Raw genomic sequence first — 24,635 nt, 5'->3', positions numbered from 1 at the left:
TTCCTGAAATAACAAGGTGGCTGTGCCACCTCAATTTTCAAACGGAATTACTGAGGTAGCAGTAGAGATCACAGGACCTACAACATTAGGTTAGTGATGTGTAAGATGCTACTAAAGATTACGGGCGAGTAAATCTTGTCCCTTTCCCGAAAGTCCTTGACTTTCTGGCTTGAAAGATCTTACCTATCCACCAGAGTATAATAAAGCCAGAGCAGAACCTCTGAAGGTTGATTCGTGCATGGCGCAATGGTGCCCCCTGTGGAAGGTCTCCCAGTTCTAGATCTAAGGAAGTTATGCTAACCTTTATCTTTGATTCATTCCTGACGAGGTTTGTGTGTACCTCTTAGGAAAGGTCATAGGCCTTTCTATGTGCTGTGATCTCTTTAAGATGCACGCCATCGTATGCATGGTTTTTAGTGTGCACTCTGGTCAAGACACACTAAGCACTGTAATCAAGTGGTTCTATCAAATTCTGTCTCTGAATCCCTTCATTTTATGGAGAAGAGGTTGAATAACCTAGCAGTGTTCATACAGTTAGTATCTCATAGAATCATGGTTCTGCCCAGGTCTGCTGACTCCACAGTGTGTGTTCTTTACCACCATACTGCTTCTCAGGGTGCTTTAGACATGCTACAAAAAGGAGTAAGAGAAAATTTGTATATAGGCTCTGGTCTTACACATATCTAGAAAATGATATGCATTACTCTGTGATCTAACAGTTCTGATCTCAGAAATAGTGATTGGCTAGTAAATGACTGTCTTAGGATTTATGTTTGCTAAACCAGTACAGTAATTTTTTTTTTTTTTTTGGTGAGGCAGATTGGCCCTGATCTAACATCTGTTGCCAATCTTCCTCCCTTTTTTTTTTGGCTTGAGGAAGCTTGTTGCTGAGCTAACATCTGTGCCAATCTTCCTCTATTTTGTATGTGGGATGCTGCCACAACATGATTTGATGAATGGTTTGTAGGTCCGTGCCCAGGATCTGAACTGGCAAACCCCCAGGTGCTGAAGCATAATGTGCAAACTTAACCACTATGCCACCAGGCTGGTCCCAGTGATTTTTTTTTTTTTAACTGGTAAGTATTGTTCACTCTTCCAAGAAAGTTTTATAGACATAACCATTTAAACAAGTTCTCATCACCATTCTCTTGAGGGAGGCACGGATCTAGATAACATATACATCTTCAATTACACTGTAACATTAGAGACGTCCTACATCTGGAAGAGATGTTAATTGTGCAGATATGATTACATTTACATGGCACAGAGAGTAACTTTTTCACTCCATACATTGATTCCTGCATTTGCCCCCAGTGTGATGCAGCCGGCCTGGAAGTTTTGGCTGAAGTATTAATTTATTTCATTGTCATTACGCTCAGTAGATAGAGTTGTTCTGTTGTTTGAGGTACTTTCTGGTGATGGAAGTCAAAAATGTGTTTTGAGCTCATCTTGTATCAGCGCGCATGTCAGTATGTTAGGAACCTACGGTCAGGCAGATGGTGGTGGTGGTAGTGATAGTAGTTTTGAAGCAAGTGATCCTCAGGTGTCAGCATCCAAATACTAAAGCAGAGGAAAACTTGGGACATAAGAAGGATTTAAGAAATGGAAGAGTAAGATATGGACTCGAACAAAATAACAGAAACCCAAATTTACTCTCCATGAACTTTTAATTCATGGAGAATAAACTAGAATTCATAGCTTATGTATTCCTCAAATAACCCCAGGACTGTTTGATACCTACATGTTGTGAGTGCTCTTGTCCCACAATGTTCTTTTTAATTAAATAACCGGCATAGTATTTGTCATGAGATTACAGAGCTTACTGTTTATTGATTCACTCCTAAAAAAGCTACAGGCAAGAGTGGCTCATCGCTGCATTCTACAACCTATGATATGTTTTGCTTATTGAATTTTTATTACAGAGTTTGCTAAAAAACTTCACAGTCCCAGTTTTGCTTTTTGAATTTCAATATGTAGAAATAAGTTCTTCTTTAGAATATGATGCTAACATTAAAAATTAGCTTTGAATCAGAATATGGATAAATCTGTGATTATTTATACATTGTTAAATTTTCTTTCAGAAGACATAAGCAGTGATTGCTTTTCCTATGTAATTAAGGCTCAATTTAATATAATTCCATATTACTAACCTCAAATGTCCAACCTGTCAAATGTTAGTGAAAGTTTATAAACTAAGAGTTAAATAGTACATTTTGTTCTGTTTAATTACATTTTTAAGTCAGGCACATCTGCTTCTACCCTGAGCTACAGGTTGACCTCTGTTTCTTAACTTAGTAAGTAGCTCTTTGCCTGAATTCTCTGCCATAGAGTCAACAATTTAGGTCAATTTTGAGTATGCCAGTGAAATGTTTTTAACTACATGAAAATATCGCTAAACTACCTATGTATATTTGTAGGGATGCTAAATTTTAGGTATGTCAATATATATGATTTAGGGGTATTTATACATATAATCAGGATATATTTATTCAGACATGATAATTTATACGAAATGAGTCATCTGGTTATGGGCAGCTCTTTGTAGATAGTTAGTCCACAACATGGACTCCTAAATGTCCTAGCTGAGAGGCTGAGCCTTAAGATCAATTCTGAAATCTCACTTTGAACAGGAGGCCACACACCATCCAGACTGAGCCTAATAGACACCGGTGGCGGACAGGGCAAGAAAAATGATACCAAACCTGTCTTTATCATTTTTTTTCCTTTTAGGGCGAATAGATTAAATTTTAAATGGTCAAGATGATTTGGAAGTTCATTTTTCAGAAACAAGCATGTTTCCAATTCACTAATAATCAGAGATTTAAATCACCTTCATGAATCTATGTAGAATGGTCCATGAAGGTTTATAATTAAAGCCAGGTGCATTATGTAAACGTTACATGAAGTTTTGCAGTGAACCTCATGCTTCCTTCTCCTTCACACCTTGCATTTGTATAGCATTTTACTGATGTCAAAGTAATTTCATGTACATTATCTTACTTGTTCTTCATAATAATTCCATATGGTATAAATATTTCTTTGCGATTTTACAGGTGAGGTGGACTTAGAGAGGTTGCTTTGCCCAAGGTCACACATGTCCAGGTCCAGAGTTTCCTTCCTAACGTTTGCTCGCTGCCTATCCATGATTATTGTTTCTATGGGTATAAAACAGCAGAAATGAATTCATCAGTCTTAGGAGAACTCCTCATTCTAAGATTAAAAAAAGCTTCCTGTGTGGCTTCATCTGGGGGATTCTGCTCCAAGGTGCTTGGAGGGCCACCATGATGGAAATAGTGGTGTTTCATCCCTGCTAGAGCCCACCTTCCCTCTTACCTCCCATGTCCATGGGCTTCAGGTCCCAGGACTCGGCAGGAAAAGGAGAGCAGTGGAAGATAGCGTGTGTGTCATGCACTCTCACACAATTACACAGAATGATTTTAGTTCTGCAAAAGAATAAAGAGAACTTGTTAAAAAGTGAGTATCTTGGGGCCGGCCTGGTGGCATAGTGGTTAAATTCACATGCTCCTCTTTGGTGGCCCAGGATTCATGGATTTGGATCCAGGTGTGGACCTACCCACCACTCATCAAACCATGCTTTGGTGGCATCCTACATACAAAATAGAGGAAGATTGACACAGATATTAGCTCAGTGACAATCTTCCTCAAGCAAAACTATGAAGATTGGCAACAGATGTTAGCTCAGGGCTAATCTTCCTCGCCAAAAAAAAAAGAAAGAAAGAAAAAGTATCTTAAAGCTCAATACAAATCTATTTTACAGGAATTTTATAGGCTCTTTTACAAAAGAAAAATACTCCGATGTTTTATTAGAGAACAGTAAAATTCTTGAAGCATGGATAAATTATATTTATCATTTTGAACTCATTAATCCTTTATCCAATGACTTAGAGTATGATGAACTCTGAGATTGGTTTTAAAAATAGTGAAAATGACATGAGGCAATGTCCTGTCATTGTGTGAAACCCCATGTACCACTACTACAGTCAGTCTTTGGTTGAGATTTTTAGCAAAAATAAGTTTTTATTTTTAAGGATCTATATATATATATAGCTCTCTCTCTCTCCAGTCCTCACAACAGCCCTCTGACGTAGGTACTATTATGTCTATCTTATCATAGACATACATAGATATAGATTTAGATATCTTAGGACAGTGCTGCACACACATGATATGGGACTGTCTTTGTTGTCATTGCTATTATTATTATTGCTATTTTGGTGTTGGGAAGCACTACCATTCTTACTGTGTCTTTGCATGTGAATTCGTGTGATTGAGGAAATCACTGAAAATTCTCTTATTTCCATCTCCTTCCATTTTTATCAAAGTAAGATATTTAAGATCAATAGATTTTTTTCTATAGATTCTTTTAATTTGTTCCTCTAAGTAAAAGGAATGCTTTTTGTGTTGTTGGCAATGCATTTAACAGTTTATTATATTAGAGAAAGGTTTCAATTGTATTTTCTCCTTTTGTACTAAGCCTTGCCGCTCAGAAGTTGACCAGATCTTTCAGTTGAAGCACTGTCAGCTAGAATCTTGGAGTTGGATGGGTCTTTGGTGGCAGCCTTGTTCCACCTCCCCCATCAGCTAAGAGTTTCGTTCCTGCTTTCTCTGACGTGGTCATCCAGCCACTGAGGACTTTCAATAATAGGGAGTTCACAGCTTGTCAAAAATAATTTTTCTGTTGTTAGACAACTCTGGTCATTTGAAAGTTTTTCTTGTTTGTAATTGAAATCTGCTTCCCAGAGAAGCTCACCGTATTGCTCTTTGTTCTGCCCCCTGAAGCATATAGAACAGGACTGCTCCTCCTTCCATTTAATTGCTTTAGATATTTGAAGATGGCTTTCATATCCTCCTTTAAGCCTTCCTTCCAGGTTAGACATTCCTTAGATGACATGTTTCCAAATACTTCGTCCTCCTAATAATGGGCCCAATCTATCTTGTCTTTGCCCCTCTTGACACATGGCACCCAGGACTGAACACAGTTTTGTAAATGTGAGTTGACCATCAAAAAGTGCAGTAAGCCCCTTCCCACCTGTGTTTTGGGCATGTACGTCTGTTGATGCAGCCAAAGTTTGCAACTGCCTTTTTTTGTATCTACATCACAGTCTTGGCTTATATAAAGAATGTGTTTATCAAAGATCCTCAACATTTTTTATGAGTCACTGCCAAACTGAGGTTTACACTCCTACAATTGATTTTGACCTAAATGCACAACTATACAGTTACCTCTGTTACATTTCAGCTGGCTAGTGTCAATCTATTGTTCAACGTGTCAGAATCATTAAAATTTTGATGCTATCCATGTGTTATCTTTCTCTTTTGGCTGTATGACATCTGAAAATTAAAATTTAATGTGCATTTCTTCTCCATCTTCATTCAAGCAATGCGTAGAACTGTGATAAGGGTAAGAAACCAAGTATTGAGTCGTATAGCAAGCACAACACTAGAGATAGCTTTTCTGCTCAATCCACTACTAAACATTTTCTAACAATAGTTGTTTGACATATGTGAATCGATATTACCACACTCTAATCCAGACCCCACTTTTATGTCTTATCCATGAAGGACTGAGTTTCCAAAATCTGAATATACTCTGTTTTGACTGTTTCTGAAGCGAATAGCTAAGTAGCCATATCAAAAGAAAAATGAGAGCTCTTTGTCATGACTTGCCCATTGTGCCCCACCCATCCTGGGGCTGCGACCACCACTGCCTTTTTTCGAGAGCTCACAAACCATTTATTTAATAACCTTTTCTGGAATTTTGCCATACTTGTTCATAAATTCACTGGTCTGTGTTCCAGAATGCACCTTTGTCCTCATCTTCTGCTTTTTTGTTCTACATTTGAGGACATTAGTCATTTGAATCTCCCAGCTCTGAGATCTCTCATAGTCTTTCAATAGCTGGGAAGGACATTGATGTGCATTCTGAGCACGCACGAGCAGGACAGAGGTGGGTGGACGCCCCTGTGAAGGTGCTCTGGACTGGGAACCAGGTCTCCAGAGTGAAAGTGAGACAGAGGAGGAAGTGCCAGAAGATGAAAGCCCAACAGGGACAGCAGACAAAATGAGTGAGAGGGCTGCCGGCGGGGAGGAGATCGGCAGGGCTACATGGTTGTTTGTCCTAGAGGAGAAGGTTGTGTTTGGAATGGGAGGCTGGGTGGTCTTGGAAAGCAGAGGACACCAGGAGCCAGAGGAAAGCCAGGATGGTAGCCGCATCCAAGGTCCCCCTGACAACCTGCGATGTGCTACTTGAATGCACATTTCATCCTTAAAGCTCCTCTTCATGGAATTTTAGTCTTTACAATTTTTAAGTCATTCTTTATTTATTCTATTTCCTTTTTGTCTTCTCTTAAAAATAAATATATTATCTTTTGCAAATATTTTGAGCATACTTGTTCTTATTTGACATATTATAGCCTCTAAATTTTGAAGGCCCTTACTTTTGTCATCATCTCCTTTCCTCACGTCCCTCCCCATCAGTCTCTCACAGATTCTAAGGTTGTATGTTTCTGAACATTTTTCTATGGGGTACGGCACTTTGAAACATTATGACAAGTGTCCTAGTGATAACACAGACTTATGGGTGATTCCCACACAATTTTTACAGCATTGTCTCTCTCCTTTGTCAGCTCTTTCAAATCAGGGATAACATCCTATCTGGACAGTGGTGTGTTGTGCAGAGCAGATGCTCAGCCATGGCTCCGCAGTGGAGAGGGGATAGGCTCCTCCTTGTACACCTGGGCCTTTTCAAATCTGAGCCCTGAGAGACCTTATTTTGTAGCCATTATTTTGGTCTCTTTCATAATTAATTATGCCCCTTGCTGGAATTTAGTTTTTCAGAGACTCCCATCACCCTTGAACTGTATTTCCACTTATCTCTTGGAATCATGGCAATCTTTCACTAAAGTTATTTTTGCAATGCACTTTCCTAATCTAGAGTCTGGGTGTCCAAAACCAGGCCTGCTAGTCCTTTCTTCCTCTGATTCTAATACCAAGATGGCATTACTTTTTTTTTTTTTTTTGCCAAATTTCTATCACCTTTACATATAATTATGTTGACATAATTAAGCAAAAATTTCTCCTATCTTCTGATACATAAAATTATCAGTCAGGCACGCCAAGAATTTGTCAACTATAGAATGTGAGTTTTAGCAAATGTTCAGAGGTTGAAGTCTCCTATCGTTACTGCATCTTACCTTTCTGCCAGCTTCATGATCTCCATTAGGGAAGCGTGGCCCTCTTCTACCACGTGGTTAGGAGGTACGTGGTCTCTTCCCATAACAGAATGGCTTCAATTTGTTTCCTTTTACCCTTGTCCAGGTGTTTTCAACCATAAAAAAAACTTTAACATATTGTTTCATACTCTTGTTTCTTTAGAACAGGGTCTACCCCATGTTCCAGATGAGTTTTAGCATCCTCATTCTCTCTAAGCACTGCCTGGTTGGGTGAAAGATAACTTGGGTTGTCTGCAAATCCTTTCCGGTGCTATAGAGTGGAAGAGCTCTGGATGTGCAGTAATGAAACCCAGGCTATTTCACAAATGTACTGTGGACTCTTGTGCACATCACTTAGCCTCTCTCATCCCAGTATCTTCTGCAAAACGAGGTGAGAAGATAAAAGTGTGCTTGGGGTTTCTTCTAGGTCATAAAGTCTTTCTCTGGTTTCACTAGAGAAAAGTGGCTGCTGCCTCTGCTTCTCATAAAGCTACTTAGAGCCCATGGCAGGGGCATGTCTTTAATATTTTAAGAGGACTTTTGAACCAAATAGTTTTCAGAGGCATACAAGGATTTCTCAGAAGGGTCTCATTGGGGCCGGCCCAGTGGCGCAGCGGTTAAGTGCGCACATTCCTCTTCAGCAGCCTGGGGTTCACCAGTTCGGATCCTGGGTGTGGACATGGCACTGCTTGGCAAGCCATGCTGCAACAGGCGTCCCACCTATAAAGTGGAGGAAGATGGGCACGGATGTTAGCTCAGGGCCAGTCTTCCTGAGCAAAAAGAGGAGGATTGGCAGCAGATGTTAGCTCAGGGCTAATCTTCCTCAAAAAAAAAGAAAAAACAGGGTCTCATAAAAGCAACATTTATCATTGAAAAGGTGTCTAATAACACCTTTTAATAAATGTTCAATGATAATGCACTTTAAGTACTTTGCATCCTCTTCTCTCTGTGTTAATATCTTTAATTGGATGCTCTAGCAGGGGATTTAGACTTAATTTATTTCAGGTGATGCTGCACTTAGTTATTCAGCTGACTTAATTCAAGATTTAATTATATTAGTGCCCTAAAGTGCTATGTCAGGGAAATAAAACAGACTGATAATTCATCTCTTTGTATTTTGGGGGGTTATTTATCCTATCTCTAAAGTGTTTTTCAAACCATAAAGGACAGAGTGGGCACACTCGCACTTTTGGCCACATCCTAATATGTAAAGTTCTGTATGCGTCAGTTTGGGATTTGCCCAGGTGAAACGTAGGTGAAGGCAAAAGTGGAATTTTTTTTACTTGTGGCCTTTCTCTCACAGCTATTAGAACCAAGGTCACGGGTCCAGTCCCTCAGTGTTCCATTCAATCCTCTCTGCTTCTACAGCCCTATGACAGGCCCTCTCATAGGTAGTCCTGGAGGCAGTAAATGTGTTCCTCTCTGTGTCTCCAGCCCCTACTATATGCATAGGCCATATAGGTGCCCAATAAATGCTTGTTCAGTTGAATTTGATCACTGCAGAGACAACCAGTTGGAAGTGTGGTTAAAATGGTATAAACCCAACACAGCTATTTTAAAATACAGTAACTCAAAATATTTGCCCCGGTGAGTGAGATACTCCCAAATCTGGCTCATCATTGGAATGGCCTAAGAACCATTTTTTAGGGCTTATTGACTCTATCTCTAGGAATGAGGGCTAGGCATCTGCATTTTAAAGTTTTCCCAGGTGAATCTTAGGGTCAGCCAAGTTTAGGAACTCCAGCTTAATATATCTTTTGTCACATTTATTTACAAAGGACAAGATTGTTTTGTCAGGATAGACCTATTGTGTATTCTAATTTATAGTAAAAACGAGTCTCTTTTATGGTCTGTTAATTATATCTAAAAGACTTCCTTTGAGCCAATAGTTTATGTTTCGTTGGTGGAAGTGTATACAGATGTCTGTAAGGAATAATACGTTCCATGAAGGATTATATTACTGGTGGGTCATGAAATGGGTGTTTTTTACACATGGAAGCTGTCAGATCCCTTGGTTTGTGAAGCCCTGTGAGCCCGCCTCTGTGGAGAGCAGATCTGAGTATTAACTGGAAGTGCAGTAGTCGTTGAGTGAGAGAAATTAACTCTTTTAGGGCTTGAGTAACTTGCAGTAATGTCATCCTGGGTACTCTTTTGCTTTAATCTGAATTACTCTTCATTATAGAATTAAATACCAAATAAATCACCATCAAATATTCAGTTAAGTCTAGCTGAATAAAGTTTATAGAGTAACAAACTAAATAAAGCAATCAGAGAAATCCAGAACATAGAACATTGTACAACACAGCCTGCTCCTTTCAAAATGGCGCTATCTTGGGGGAAAAAAGATTGGTGTGTCATAACAAATGAGTACAATGTGTAAACCAGGATTCATCATGGTTTGGGGGAAAAAAGACTAAAAAAGACATTTTGGAGCCAATTGTGAAAATTTGCACATGGATTAGATATTAGATAATAGACAATTATTGTTAACTTTCCTAGCTGTGTTGTAATAGTATCTGCTTATGTGGGCGAATGTTCTTATCTGCGGAGATGCGTGTCAACACAAGAGTGAAGCATCCTGCAGCCCATGGTGTGTCCAAGCTAAGTCCAACCAGCTCAGAGCCTATTGTTAAATATTCAAGAATTTTGTGATTCCACAACCCTTGGTAGCTTGAAATCAGCTATGACAGGAGTATTTATACCACAAAAATCTGCAAATGCTACAAATAGGGCTTTTTTTCCTCCCCAGGAGAGCTAATTTGCCAACATACCACTACCCACAGCTTACTTTCAAATGGTTCAGAAAATACACACACATACATGTGGAAAGAACAGAAATGGCAAAATGTTAACAGTTTTTGAATCTAGGGAGAGGATTTGTAGTCATTCACTGTGGTAGTCTGGGAGTCAGCAGACTTTTTCTGCAAAGGCTAAAGTGTGAAGATTTTAGGCTTTGCAGGCCATAAAGTCTGTGGCAGCTCCTCAGCTCGGCAGCTCTGCCATCATAGCATGAAAGCAGTCCTAGACAACGCTGAGATGAGTGGCGTGGCTGTGTGCCGACAGACTGTATTTAGGAAAAGCAGGGGGCCAGATTTGGCCCGGGGCCATAGTTTACTGACTCCTGTGCTAGTCTTTCAATATTTGTGTACTTTAAAAATATTTCATAATAAAAACAATTTCTGGGGCTGGCCCCGTGGCCAAGTGGTTAGGTTCGTGTGCTCTGCTTGGCGGCCTGGGGTTTTGCCGGTTCCGATCCTGGGCCCAGATATGGCACCGCTTGTTAAGCCATGCTGAGGTGACATCCCACATGCCACAGCTGGAAGGACCCACAACTAGAAATACACAACTATATACCAGGGGGCTTTGGGGAGAAAAAGGAAAAACTAAAATCTTAAAAAAAAAAAAATTCCTTTAACTAAAGTTCAGATTTCTTAGCCTGGTTTTCAGAGCCCTCCTCCATCCCCTCACACCTACTCCCACAAGTTGTGTCACATTGTCTGTTTTTGTTCCCCGGACACTGCACTCTGGTCTGCTCGGTACCTTTCCTCAAGCTACTCTTTCCCTACAATTCCCTTGCTTCCCCCAACCACATCACTACTTATTGACATTCCAAGACACTCCTCAAATCCCACTTACTCTGTAAGGCCTTCTTGAATCTCTTCTAACTAAAGTTGATCTCTCGGGGCTGGCCCAGTGGCACAGTGGTTAAGTTTGCACGTTCCGCTTCTTGGTGGCCCAGGGTTCGCCAATTCGGATCCCGGGTGCGGACATGGCGCCACATGGCAAGCCATGCTGTGGTAGGCGTCCCACATATAACAGTAGAGGAAAATGGGCACAGATGTTAGCTCAGGGCCAGTCTTCCTCAGCAAAAAGAGGAGGATTGGCAGCAGTTAGCTCAGCGCTAATCTTCAAAAAAAAATTTTTTTTTTAAATAAAATAAAGTTGATCTCTCATTTCTCTGACCATCTGCAGTCCTACACTTGTAACCTGGTTTTGCTGCTTTTCACTATATACAGGTAATTAGTTACTGATCCATAAAACAGAGAAGGATTTTTGTACTCCTTACACATAGTATGTGCTCAATTAATACTTGTCAACTGAAACCCAGTCATGCAGATATCCATGTGACTGCAGGTACCAACCTAGAAGTTTAGAATACAGAATGTTGGCCTGTCTAATTTAGATTTGAGAGAATTAAAGATAATGAAAATAGGGAGCATGTTCTTTCCCTTTTTTCCAAATCTTTAAGGCTGGTCTGATCCAAGTCCAGCTTCCTTTGAGGTGTTTGTGCATCAAACTAAAATATACTTAACCTTGGTAAGTGAGGTGGCTTTCTGGGCAGTGACTAAGGGCTTGAGGAGGAAGAAAAATTAAGTCATTCTGGGTAGCTGTAGTGTTTTAGACACTGTCAAGCACGCTATGCTAAATCATGTAGTCTCCCAACTGTCCCCATTTAGAACTCAGAGCATTAAATGGCTTTCCAAAGACTATAAAGCTGGAATGGGAGTTTGAATCTGGCTGTCTCTGATACCCAGCACCATTTTAGTGCCTTCATGCATTCAGCAATTGGCAAGAAGCCAGGGAACCCTAGGCTGAAATAGTCCTAAAGTTCACGTGCAGTGTGGAAATATCTGTGGTGTGTTGCGAGTCTAGGGGAGGATAGTATTAAGTGCCGCTGGACAGGGTGTTAGAAAACCTGGCTTCTGGTTGCAGCTTAGCCACTATCCATCTGTGATCCTGGGTGAGCTGCTGAGCTTCTCTGGACCTCTGTTCTCTCGTCTATATGATTAGAGGAATAAAGCAGGTTATTTCTTTTATTCCTTTATGTTTCATGCATTATGCAGTAGCTTAAAGTCTAATGAAGGGATAGCTAAGTGAAGGGAGAATTAAAATACAACGCTGTATAGTAATGCCGTGCTCCAGATATGCACAGGGAGCCCAGAGAAAGAGTGGTACCTAGCCCCTTAGGGCTGTCATCCTAGCTGAGTGCATCCCACTCAAGTGGAATTTGGGGAGCTTGATGGAGGGTGGGGGTAACAGTCTTAGGGGACATAAGAGCTGCAAGTAGTTTCCCTAAATACACGATGAAAGGGGAAAAGAACAGGCTGGACAAGAGCTAGATCAGGAAAAGGTCTTTCATGCCTCACGAAAGAGCTTGGACTTTTTTCTTAAGGCCGTTGGAAGGCAGCGAAGGGTTTTAAGCAAAATCATAGTTGCATTTTATAAAGATCTCCTTGGCAGCGTGATGGATGGAGTCCAAGGGCACAGAACCGGTGGTGGGAAGACTATTTAGGAGGTGATTGCAAAAAACAATCCAAGCGAGGGATGATGATAGCCTGAACTAATGTAGTGGCAACAGGAATGAAGAGCAGAGGATAAATTTGAGAGCTGTAAGGGACGTAGAATGGCTAGGACTTAGTGACTGTATCAGTCAAGATGGCTACAGACAACCTCACAGTCTCTGTCATCAAACAACAAGAAGTGTTTCTTGCCCACACTACGTGTTCCGTGCAGATTGGAGAGGCACGGTCGTGCTCATTGTGGTCACCCTGGGATCCAGGCTGAGGAGCTTCTCCAGTGTGGCTGATTGATGTGCCAGAGGAAAAGCTCTACAGTGACTCACATGGACAGTTAAATGCCACAGCCCAGAAGTGACATGCATCATTCATGGACTAGCACTTGTCACTTGGCCCCACCTGATCTCTGGGGGCCAGAAAGTTCAGTCATGGGTCAGCAACACCAGTACTGCCGTGGTACCTGACGACACGAGGAATGAAGGAGGACTCCCGGGTTTCTGCTTTAGAAATTAGGCAGACATTTGAGGTCGTCACTGAGAAAGAGAAGATGGAATCAGGGCAAGGGGCAGTGGATGGACAAAATCATTATAAATCTTTTTCAGCTCTAAAGTCTAACCATTTTATTGGTCCTTGCCACATCAAAGAGAGGGAGGGAGGGAAACCCACCAAAGGGAGGGATTGGAAATCAACTCCATTTGTTGGTGAGAATTTACTTTATTTTTTCAAAGAGTGTTTTAGTTCATTCTTCCCAGTCAAATTAAGTCTTTTAGTTTTAAAAATATAGCATTCAGGGGCCAGACCCATGGCTTAGTGGTTGGGTTTGGTGTGCTCTGCTTCAGCAGCCCAGGTTCGTGGGTTCAGATCCCGGGTGTGGACCTACACCACTCGTCAGCCATTCTGTGGTGGTGACCCACAAATAAAATAGAGGAAGATGGGCACAGATGTTAGCTCAGGGCTAATTTTCCTCAGCAAAAAGTAATAATAATGTAGCATTCAGAACTAATGCTATACGTCTTTCTTGAATTTTCATATGGACCATTGTATCAACATACAGTGTAAAAAAAAATTAGTTAACTAGGATGTTAGTGCAGCCGTCCTCACATAATAATATCAGGCTGCTGGATTCAAGATGCCAGAGGTATAATTGCCCTCTGCCTTCATTATGCGATCCCCTGGCAGGGCACATTTCCTGGTATTGAGGGGTGGGAGTTGGGAGGAGGTGTAATTAGGCCGATTGGAGCTTGTTGTGCTGCCCTGGAGCACAGACACCAAGCAGCCTTAGGGCGTGTTAGTGCCTGGAGGTCATTGGGGAATGATGTCCTCTTTACCTCAGAGGACGGTAGCAGAAACAAGTGAATCTGTATCGTTTCTCCCTTTCTTTGTCTTCCACCTCTCCTCCCCAGTTTAATTGTGCTACCTTACAAACTGACTTTTATTGTGCATTTGTTTCTTAACAGTTGCGAGAAACAATCAAAGCTGGCAAAGGTGTGACTTCAGCTATTGACCTGTGTCGTTACCATGGAAACAAGGCACTGGAGGCCCTGGAGAGCTTTCCTCCCTCGGAGGCCAGATCTGCTTTAGAAAACATTGTGTTTGCTGTGACCAGATTTTCATGACACCAAATTAAAAAGACACTATTGTTCATCAGCTGAAAAAACTGGGGAAAGAGGTGATCGGGAGAGCTTTCTTGATGAAATATCTAAATGTGTTAATGACTTTAAAAACGTATACATTTTTTTCTTCCTTTTATCAAATTGCTAAATGAATGCTGCCTTCTTTTTGGAACTGCTACAAACAGAATTAGAAGAAAAAAAGGTCAAGCAGTTTTCACTTGTCACGCCAGAAGCACACTTGAGGCTGCAGTAGCAGAAATAATTAATGAGATTCGCTCCTGTGACCTCAGCAAATGGACGGGAAATAAGTCCTTATTGATTGGACCGAGGAGGGATGGCGCCAGGGCAGTGGCCTGTGGTTTTCCTTCTAGAGAGGACAGAGCAAGATGGAAGCTGCAGGTGTCAAGAGAAACACTGTCCGTGCCAGCCAGGGAGGACTGTCAGAGCAAAAGCTACTGACCAGTTTGGCATAACGAAGGGTAGTTCAGTGATTAAGAAAAAAAATATGCTTTGTCTTCTCACAATTATGTCTTTGTATTTTTAGATACAGTATGAATTTACTTTGTGCTTCAATGGTTTTTGTAATTTTGGGGGAGAAAATCGCTGAAAAGATAATGCCAAATATTTGAAGTAGGAGATTAAAATGTTATCAAATGTTAACTTGGCTGTAGTAGGAATTGCCTGTTTTTCTTTCTTGAAGACCAAATTTTTTTCAAACACATTTCAAAGAACCAGACTTTTTTTTTTAAAGCTGAACACGATGCTTATTTCAAGTAAAATGTATTCATTTGTAATACTTTGGTGTAGAGAATACCTTTCATTTTTACAAGTTTCAGGTATATAATTATTGTACAGGGGAATTCATTGGTGATTTTTTTTTTAACCTCAGAATGTCAGATTTTGGTCTTGAACCACAGACATCCAATTACAGAAAGAATATAAGCAATCTCACAGGACTGCAATCGGACACTGTCTCTGTGTGGTTCATAGGAGATGATTTCTGCGGTTTGCTTGCATGCAATATGAGAACGCCGTTGACAAGAAGGCTGAGTTTACATAAATGATCGAGATTGAGACTCAGCTACCTTTCTTCCTTATGTGGTGTAATTACAGCCCTATCTGGAGACAGCGGACACAGCAAACAGATTTTATTACCTCGTTCCCTCAAACACTAAGTCAAGTTATTTTAGTTAAATTCCTCCCCCTAAAAGTTACAAAACCATTTTATCAGGACCCAGCATGTGGCCTGCAATAAAGAGAAAATATAAGCTACAGAGTTTTAAAGTATTGTACTGTGAAATATTTTTAAGTATTTTTGAAATATTCTAATTGTACAGCTTATGCTACTGCAACTTGAAGGCCTATAGATTTAGCTTAAGGAAACACTCTTCTGTTTGAAATGTCTTCTCTCACAGAAATTGGCTTAATTAGTAACTATGGTTAGATGCTTTCAATCAGACTGGGTTTTAATCATTAACTTCCACAAAGGAGGGGTCGTGCTTTGTGTTCAGGGACTTAAGCAAGCTGAAGGTTTCATCAGGCAGAGGGTCAGGTACTACAGGGCACCAAGGCAGGATCCTAGGGCCCTTCTAGTTCTGGATTAGCAGCTAGTTTGCTGTGACCTTGAGCAAGTCACTTCCCTCTGAGCCTCAATTTCCTCATCTGTGAAATATGGTTAAACGAGAGAATCTATGAAGTCCCTTCCAGCTTTGTTTTATTTTCTCAAAGTTTGCCATTTCTGACTTTCTGGATAAGAGAGGAGGGAAGGTGAAACCCAAAGAGAGACTGTGAAAAAATGCGTAAAACTTAATGGCAGACTCCTCGCTGAGCTGCCTCACAGGTGACCTCGAGTATTCCCAGCTCTCCTGTGTAGGATGTGTCATCCTGGACTCTTCTGTTTCAACACCCACCTTTCTGCTTCCTTTGGGACCTTTCCTACCTCCCTTTCATCTCCCCTGCTGCCTTCTTTACTCCTTCTGCGCCTTGCCCTCCTGGCTCCCTGGGAGCAGCAGCCCCGCCCTCCCTGTTGAGTGACAGAGCTCCGCCTCCGCCGTGCCTCTCTTCTCTCCTCAGGTCTTACTTAGCAGAATTCTCACTTCCTCAGCATCTTGGCAAGCTTTGGTTAAACCTAACACGTTGGCTAATTCACCCTTAAGTATTAAATACCGCTGGTCTTTCTTCATGCCCCTTCTTCGGGGATATTTATTTATTAACTCATAGGAAGTTCTTATAATTTCAGACAGTCTCTGGGGAGAAATTTGGGGCACCAAGACATGCTTAATCACACTTCTCGGCCTACTGCCCGAGTACAGGCAGGAAACGTACTGACTGGGTAGAGTTATGGCCTGAGAATGTCTCCTCCTTCACCCCTCTCCATTGCCCTCCCCCACCCCCATCCAGTTTCATGGTAAGGGGAAGAATTCATTCATTAGCCCTTGTCCTGCTTCCTTCCGCCTAGTCCCCCCAAACTTGTGCGTTGGCTCCTCCAAACATCATTCACTTCAGGCCCGTGAACCCGCCTGCACTCTCCTCCCTTTGAGTCTTTTCTTTGTTAAGTATAATAAAGGCTGCATTAGCGAGGGCTCCGTGTATATGCCAGGCACTGTGCTGAGGGCCTTAACTATACTCTCTTGTTCAAACCCCACAACCACTCTCTGAGCCTAAGTATTAGCCCCCATTTGCAGATGCAGAGGCCGGCTGAGAAGACCACCTCTGACTGACTTGCCCTCACACCCCACCTCCCCATCTGAGTCTTTGCAGATAGGGCCTCTTTCTCTCTTCCGTTGCTTCTCTTTCCAAATAAGACTCCTTCCTGCTTTCCAAAGATCTAGAGCCTGTAGCTTCCCATCTCCCTATTCTTGAATCTTCAGTGTCTCCTCTGCTGCCTCTGAATGTGCCTCTTGTCCCTATCCCTGGAATGAGATTCCTCACTCCGCCCCGTTTGTCCTCCACCTCCACTTTGTCCTCCCAGCTTCACCAGCGTACCTTCTTACCGTCTGCTAATTCCTTACCCCTGGCAATGGGTCGTTCACTACCAGGTCCCCACCATCTGGACCAGCACCAGGCTTTAGACCCTCAAAGAATACTTGTTCAACAGATCTCTCAGGTCCCCGCTGCCCTGCTCCACTGAGACGGCCTTCTTACAGTTCAGAGATAACCGCCTCGCTGTGAAGTCTGGAGCCGTCCCCTGCCTGCAGCCTTCCCCGCAGCATTTCACGGTACTGACTGTGTTACTGCGCTGGGTTCGTTTTCCCCCCGCTGCCCAGAAAGCCAAACACCGAGATGACGAGATTGCAGCAGAGAGGGTTTTAATCACAAGGCAGCCATGCGAGGAAACGAGAGCATGAGTCTCAAACCCATATCCCCAAGAATAGGGACTCAGGGATATTTATGGGGTAGGGGGGCAAGGTGGTCTGAAATGTGGAGAGAGATGATTGGAGATGAGGAGAGGTGAGGGATTTGATGATCTGCGCAAGCATAGTCAGACTCCATGCCTCTTCGGAGGACGCATGCTCACAAAATGGTGGCATTAGCATGATCTGAGGGTGGAGTTTTTAGCCTCTTGACGTCAAAAGGTCGCTTATCGGACATCTGCGTGGGCCCAGTTGATGGGTTGATGGTCTCAACTGGCCTGAAGTGGACAAGGAGTTCTAATTCCTGAAAAACAGCTCACACACCCATTACCATGGTGATCCAGGCTCCAGGGAGATGTTATCCATGCAGGAACCCAGTGGGAGTCAGATAGCGTATTGCCTAAACAGCACAGTTAAAGATGGGTGGGTTAAACAGCTAAAAGCCATAATCAGTAATTGCAAAAAGGAAAAAACACTTTAGTTCCTAGCTAATCATCAATGGCTAACTATCTGCTGGTTTCAATCCACCCATTCCTTAGTCGTTCCTTATTCTTTAGGGATTCGGGGTGACCACCGATCTAGCTACTTCCTGCTGAATTGGGGCATAGATCTGGGTTGGAGGAATGAAACTGTTTAGCACTCATTTGGAAATATTCTCTTGTTCCCAGCTTCAGGTTGACATTTTGCACTATTAGGATTTTGTACCTTGCTCAATGGTTTTGGAACAACATCTAACGTCACATTTTAGGGGCCGGCCCCATGGCCATGTGGTTAAGTTAGCACGCTCTGCTTCGGTGGCCCAGGGTTTCACTGGTTTGGATCCTGGGCACGGACATGGCACTGCTCATCAAGCCATGCTGAGGTAGCATCCCACATAGCACAACCAGAAGGACCTACAACTAGAATATACAAGTATGTACTTGGGGGCTCTGGGAAGAAGAAGAAGAAGAAAAAAAAAGATTGGCAACAGATGTTAGCTCAGGTGCCAATCTTTAAAAATAAATAAATAAATAATTTTTTCCAAAAGTATAGACAGGAGCCAGCCCCATGGCTGAGTGGTTAAGTTCACGGGCTCTGCTTCACTAGCTCAGCGTTTTGCCAGTTCAAATCCTGGGCACGGACATGGCACCACTCATCAAGCCATGCTGTGGCAGCATCCCACACACCACAACTAGAAGGACCCACAACTAAAAAAATACACAACTATGTACCAGGGGGTTTTGGGAGAAAAAGGAAAAATTTAAAAAAAAAATTGAAAAAGTATAGACAACCCAAATTTTAACAGTCCCTGAAAAATAGACCTCATCCCAGTGGGGCCTCCATCTGATCTCCAGGCAGGGCATACATCTGGTCTTAGTTCCCAATAGTCTTCTGTTCCACTGGATATGCATCAGAGACCAGAGCAATGCCCCATACCCTGATCTTTCACTTGTCATTGATGATAGCTGTCAGCATAGACTCTGCCTGGGGGTCATCACATTCCTAAGGAGCTCAAAAGAACAAAGTTATCAACTTATAGCAGCTGGGAGGGGCCATAAAATTCACAAAGCATGTCTGGGTTAGTTAATCAGAGGTCATTCAAAGTTACAATATGGTTTCTTTTCTACAATATGGCTTCGCTTATGTCAAGCTTGTGTTGAGCCGGTATCAACTGCAGCTTCCCCACCTCTCTTCTGATTCTTCCCTTCTCTGACTATCCTTCCTTTTGTCTGACACATCTCTTTCTCAGTCCCATCCCTAGGACATTCTTTTCTAAACATTTAAATTATATTTCCCCAGAAATGAAAAAGCAATTTCCTGCGCCGCTCTAAATCGTCTTCTTTTAAATTCCCCAACTTAGAAAAACTTTTCAGGCATAAAAAACAATATTAATTAAATATTGATTATATAATGAGCTATTTGCCTTTCACGATTAGTCACTTTGAAAGAAGATAAGGATTATGACTATTATTAAAGTTTAAGTTTTACTTGATAACACTAAATCCTCTTCATGTTTTCTTGCTCATATAATGTGTTATCTAGTCACTCCTAAAAATAAGTTATCAGTGATGTTGTTTGCCTGGTCCAGGTCTCATTCCCCGATGTTTGAGACTTTATCTTATTATGACAGTGTTATTGCTGCTTAGCCCAGGATGTAACACCTACAAACTTAGGGTAAAAGACATAGACGTTAGTGTGAAATGCTCCAAAAAGATGTAAATCTTTTTTAGGCCCAGTATAGACAGCACATTGAACTCAGAAAGTAGTCTGAATAATCCGTGATGATCTCCTTTCAAATCCTGACAAGCAGCTGTACCTCAGATCTCTTTGGGCAAGCGGATTTGGGGAATTGTGTGTAATCAATAAAATTGCAGCTAAAGGATACTTTTTCCTATTTCCTTTTCCTTAAGACTCTAGCTAATCAGCAGGTCCATCACTGATAAGGAGAACCTTACTTTTCAGAAAACCCTTTTCAAGCTCCTTGCTAGAGTTCTTAATTTCAGGAAGATTCTTTCCTGCCTCTCTCGTCAGCCTATGTTAAGATCACCTTCTGACCAATAGAAGCTCCAGGATTTATCTTTAGAATCTGTAATGGCTCCCTCAATCTAGAGAAGGCAGCCACAGCTTTGCTAAAGCACAAAAAGGTGGGATAGATTGGGTTGGTTTTTTAATCCGTTTAACTATGAGGACACAATTGTCATTCCATTATTATTAATAGTTTCCATTATTGTTAATCATGTTTTAGTAATAACACAGTTATTTGTACCTTCTTTAAAAAACACAAAGTAATCTAAGATAATCATTTACTTCTTTCTCTTCCTACACTCGGGATCCTGCCTCAAATTAACTGTTTTATTCTTTGAGAATGGGTCCTGCCTTTCCATTAAGGGGATAACGTACTTCTAAAGGTGACTGAAAAAGAAATGTCACCTGGGGAGAGTCCGGAGGGGCCAGCACTGATATTGGGTCCACCCCCTCCTCTGGCTCACCCCACCTGCCCTTGGAGCTCTGAAGTGCTAGGTTTTAGGCCTATACTGGTGGAGGCATGTTCTTCCTCAATATATATTTCTTTCTCTTCCATAGAAAGAAAAAGTTTCTCAGGCTTTTATTCTTTTTCTTTCTTCTTGGAGATGCTGACTCCATTTTCATGGAAAAGCTACATCAGCTTCCTCTCAACTTGATTTGCTCACTTCTGACAGTGTACGCATCACTGTGTCAGTGGGCTAGCCACTGCCTTGACTGTTGGAGTAGCTTAAATTTCACTTTTTGAACACATTTAAATAAATAACCACTTTTTTTTCTTTTTGAAGAAGATTAGCCCTGATCTAACATCCGCTGCCAATCCTCCTCTTTTTGCTGAGGAAGACTGGCCCTGAGCAAATATGTGTGCCCATCTTCCTCTACTTTATATGTGGGATGCCTACCACAGCATGGCTTGCCACACGGTGCCATGTCCGCACCCAGGATCCGAACCGGCGAATCCTGGGCCGCCGAAGCGGAACATGCGCACTTAACTGCTGCACCACCGAGCCAGCCCCAGTAAATAACCACTTTAAAGAAATTTTGGAAAATATAAAAAAAATCATTCATAATCTCACCATGCTAACAATCAGTATCACCATTTCATTTGTGTTTCTGCCAGCCTTTTCTGCCATATCTTTTTTTTCATGATTGTAATTATAGTATAAATTCAACTTTGGATCCTGCTGTTTTCACATAACACATCATAAACATTTTTCCCTAGTGCTACAGTCTCCATGACCATTATTAAAAAGTAGCTTAAATTCTAAACAAGGTATCTGAATTTCTATTCCTGGTTTCTGGTGTAAATGGTTGGACTGACTTCATAAGTCAACCTCCTAACCTGCTACTAAGAAAGTCTTTGACTTGGAAAAATAGTGCCCCGCAGGTCCTCCACAGCAGCAGGTTAAAACTGGGAAGCACACTCCCTTAAAATTCTTCAACTTGAATGATTAATCTTTTCACTTGGTGGTTCCCCTTCCTGCAAGATGATGCTCAAGATGGATTCACACCTCTACGTATCTTCCTCTTGCTTCACTTAGTCAGGCATACTTCAGTATGATGACTTCTTTCCTCTGCTGAAGTTCACAATCTCCTAGGGCAGGAAAGGGCCTCCATCAATCGTCATAGCTTCTGCTCTTGGCCGCGACCACGGAGAAACCATTCTGTAAGAGAAGAGAAGCCATCTTTGCTTCCTCAAAGACTTGGGAGAAGGAAGCTCCTAGAGTTTGTTCTGAGAAAAACCAAATAGTCTTTATTTGACTCCAGTCTTTTATGCTGTAACAGTATGGGTTTATTGTGTTATGTTATTGTCTTGTTTTGTTTGGGTCTTTTTTTTTTAAGGCTTTACATGATCTAGAAAACAACACCCTCCTCAAAGAATTAAGCTCCGCTTGCTATCTTTCCTTCCTTAAATTCATCATTGTAACTTGACTATTTGTATGCCTTTGCGGTCTCTAGGCGTTTTAGTGACGTCTCCCTGCCTGCCCTCCCCCTTATATCATGAATTGCACAGTGACTTCAACTTAACTTATGTACGTAGAATAGGATCAACTTACTGTGAGCTGCATAATTGCTGCCTGTTTATGCAGTTCCATACCACGCTTCTCTTTCTTTTTATCCTTCTTTCCTTCCCTTTTTTTTTTGGAAGATTAGAATTGCTTTAATTGCATTCTTTTTTAAAAGCAGCTTGATTGAAGTATAATCTACATACCATAAAATTCACCTAGTTTAAGGATATAATTTTCAATGATTTTTAGTAAATTTACAAAATTGCACAAGCATCACCACAATTCAGGTTTAAGGGTCCTTTGTGCCCATCTGCAGTCAGCCCCCACTCGCACCCTCATCTGAGGCAGCCACTAATCTGCTCTCTGCCTCTGTGGATTCGCCTTCTCTGGGCATTTTGTGTAAATGGAATTATACAATACTTAGTCTTTTGCATCTGGTTTCTGTCACTTAGCATAATGTTTTTGAGGTTTATCCATATTGTAGCATTAATCATTATTTTGTTCCTTTTTGTTGCTAAATAGTATTCCATTGTAGGGCTTTACCACATTTTTCTATCCGTTGATTGGCATTTGGGTTGTTTCTACTTTTTATCTATTATGAATAATGCTGCTATGAATATTCAGGTAGAAGTCTTTGTGTGGACATAAGTTTTTATTTCTCTTGAGTACATCTCCAGGAGTAAAATTTACAGTAAATTTATGTTTAACTTTTTAGAAATTTCCAAACTCTTTTCCAAAGTAGCTGTATCATTTTATATTTCCACCAGCAACACATGTGGGTTTCAATTTCCTCACATTCTTGCCAACCCTTGGTATTCTCTTTTTTATTATAGCTATTCTTGTAGGAATGAGATGGTATCTCGTGATTTTTATTTGCATTTCCCTAGCAACTAATGATATTAAGCATCTTCTCATGAGCACATTTGCCATTTATCTATCTTCTTTGGTAAAATGTCTGTTCAAATCTTTTGCCTATTTCTTTTTTTCTTTTTTTTTTTTTTGAGGGAGATTAGCCCTGAGCTAACTGTTGCCAATCCCCCTCTTTTTGCTGAGGAAGACTGGCCCTGAGCTAACATCTGTGCCCATCTTCCTCTACTTTATATGTGGGATGCCTACCACAGCATGGCTTGCCAACCCGTGCCACTTCTGCACCCGGGATCCAAACCGGCAAACCCCAGGCCGCCAAAGCGGAACGTGTGCACTTTAACCACTGTGCCACCGGCCTGGCCCCTTGCCGTTGTTTGTCTTATTATTGAGTTATAAGTGTTCTTTATATATTCTGGATACAAGTCCTTTATCACATATATCATGCGCAAATATTTACTCCCAGTCTATGGCTTAACTTCATTTTTGTAATGATGTCTTTTGAAGCGCAAAAGTCTTTAATTTCAATGAAGTCTAATTTATCAATTTTTTATTTTATAGATCATGCTTTGGGTATCATATCTAAGGAATCTTTGCCTAACTCAAAGTCACAAAGGTTTTCTCCAATATTCTTTTCTAAAAGTTTTATAGTTTTAGCTCTTACATTTAGGTCTATCATCCATTTTGAGTTAATTTTTGCATATGATGTGAGGTAAAGGTTTAAATGGGTGTTTCTGATCCTCGGCACTGTTGACATGTTGGGCTGGATCATTCTTTGTTGTGGGGTCTGCCCTGCGCATTGTTGAATGTTTGCAGCTTCTCTAACCTCTACTCACAAATGCCAGTAGCACTCCTGCCCCCAGTTGTGACAACCAAAATTGTCTCCAGACATTGCCAAATGTTCCCTCCCTTTGGGAGGCCAAAAGCGCCCCCACTGAAAACCACTAGACCAAATTAATTTTTTTTTGTATATGAACATCCAGTTGTTCTAGAACCATTTGTTGAAAAGAGTATTCTTTGCCCCTTTGAATTGCCTCGGCAACTTTCTAGAAAGTCAGTTGACCATAAATATAAGGGTTTGTTTCCGGACTCTCAATTCTATTCCATTGATCTCTATGTCTATCCTTATGCCAGTACCACACTGATTGATTACTATAGCTTTATATTAAGTTTTAAAATTGGAAAGTGTAAATCCTCCAACTTAACTCTTTTTTTGCTTGTTTGTTAAACTTTTTTTTGAGATAATTGTAGATTCACAAGTAGTTGTAAGAAGTAATACAGAGAGATCCCATATACCCTTTACAGTTTCCCCCGGTAGTAACATCTTGTAACACTATAATACAATATCACAACCAGGACATTGACATTGATACAATCCATCAAATCTTATTTGCATTTCCTCATTTATACTGGTAGTTCTTTTCTGAAATTGTTTTGGTCACTCTGGGTCCTTTGCATTTCCATAAAAATTTTAGGATCAGCTTCTCAATTTCTACAAAAGAGCCTGCTGGGGTTTTGATAGGGATCGCATTGAATCTATAGATCTAATTTTGGATAACTGCCATCATAACAATATTAATCTTCCAATCCCTGAATCATGATTTTCTTTTCTTTTTCTTTTTTTCGTTGTGGATATAGATATATACACAATATATATATGCTATAATGTGCCATTTTAATCATTTTAAGTGTACAATTCAGTGACATTAATTACATTCACACTATTGTGCAACCATCACCACTGTTTCCACAATTTTTCCACCCC

The 24,635-nt window shown here is 41.1% G+C and overlaps 1 protein-coding gene across 3 annotated transcripts in view; it reads left to right on the top strand.

The window, feature by feature from the left end:
* Positions 1–24,635, top strand: part of PDSS2 (decaprenyl diphosphate synthase subunit 2) — a 269,187-nt gene that overhangs the window by 243,600 nt on the left and 952 nt on the right. For 2 of the 3 annotated variants that reach the window (XR_006519200.2, XM_014868397.3), the window contains one exon: positions 13,987–14,802. The exons of the other annotated variant lie outside the window; for it this stretch is intronic. Coding sequence is in view for 1 of the 2 variants with exons in the window: in XM_014868397.3 (XP_014723883.2) it covers positions 13,987–14,145 (159 nt within the window). In the remaining variant the exon portion in view is untranslated. Of the gene's footprint in view, positions 1–13,986; positions 14,803–24,635 lie in introns of those variants that run through there. 3 annotated transcript variants of the gene reach the window in all.

The sequence above is a fragment of the Equus asinus genome, chromosome 24, assembly GCF_041296235.1.
Source record: "Equus asinus isolate D_3611 breed Donkey chromosome 24, EquAss-T2T_v2, whole genome shotgun sequence".
In the NCBI taxonomy this organism is placed as follows: Eukaryota; Metazoa; Chordata; class Mammalia; order Perissodactyla; family Equidae; genus Equus; species Equus asinus.
The sequence above is the reverse complement of the archived record's forward strand: the minus strand, read 5'-3'. Positions and strand labels throughout refer to the sequence as shown.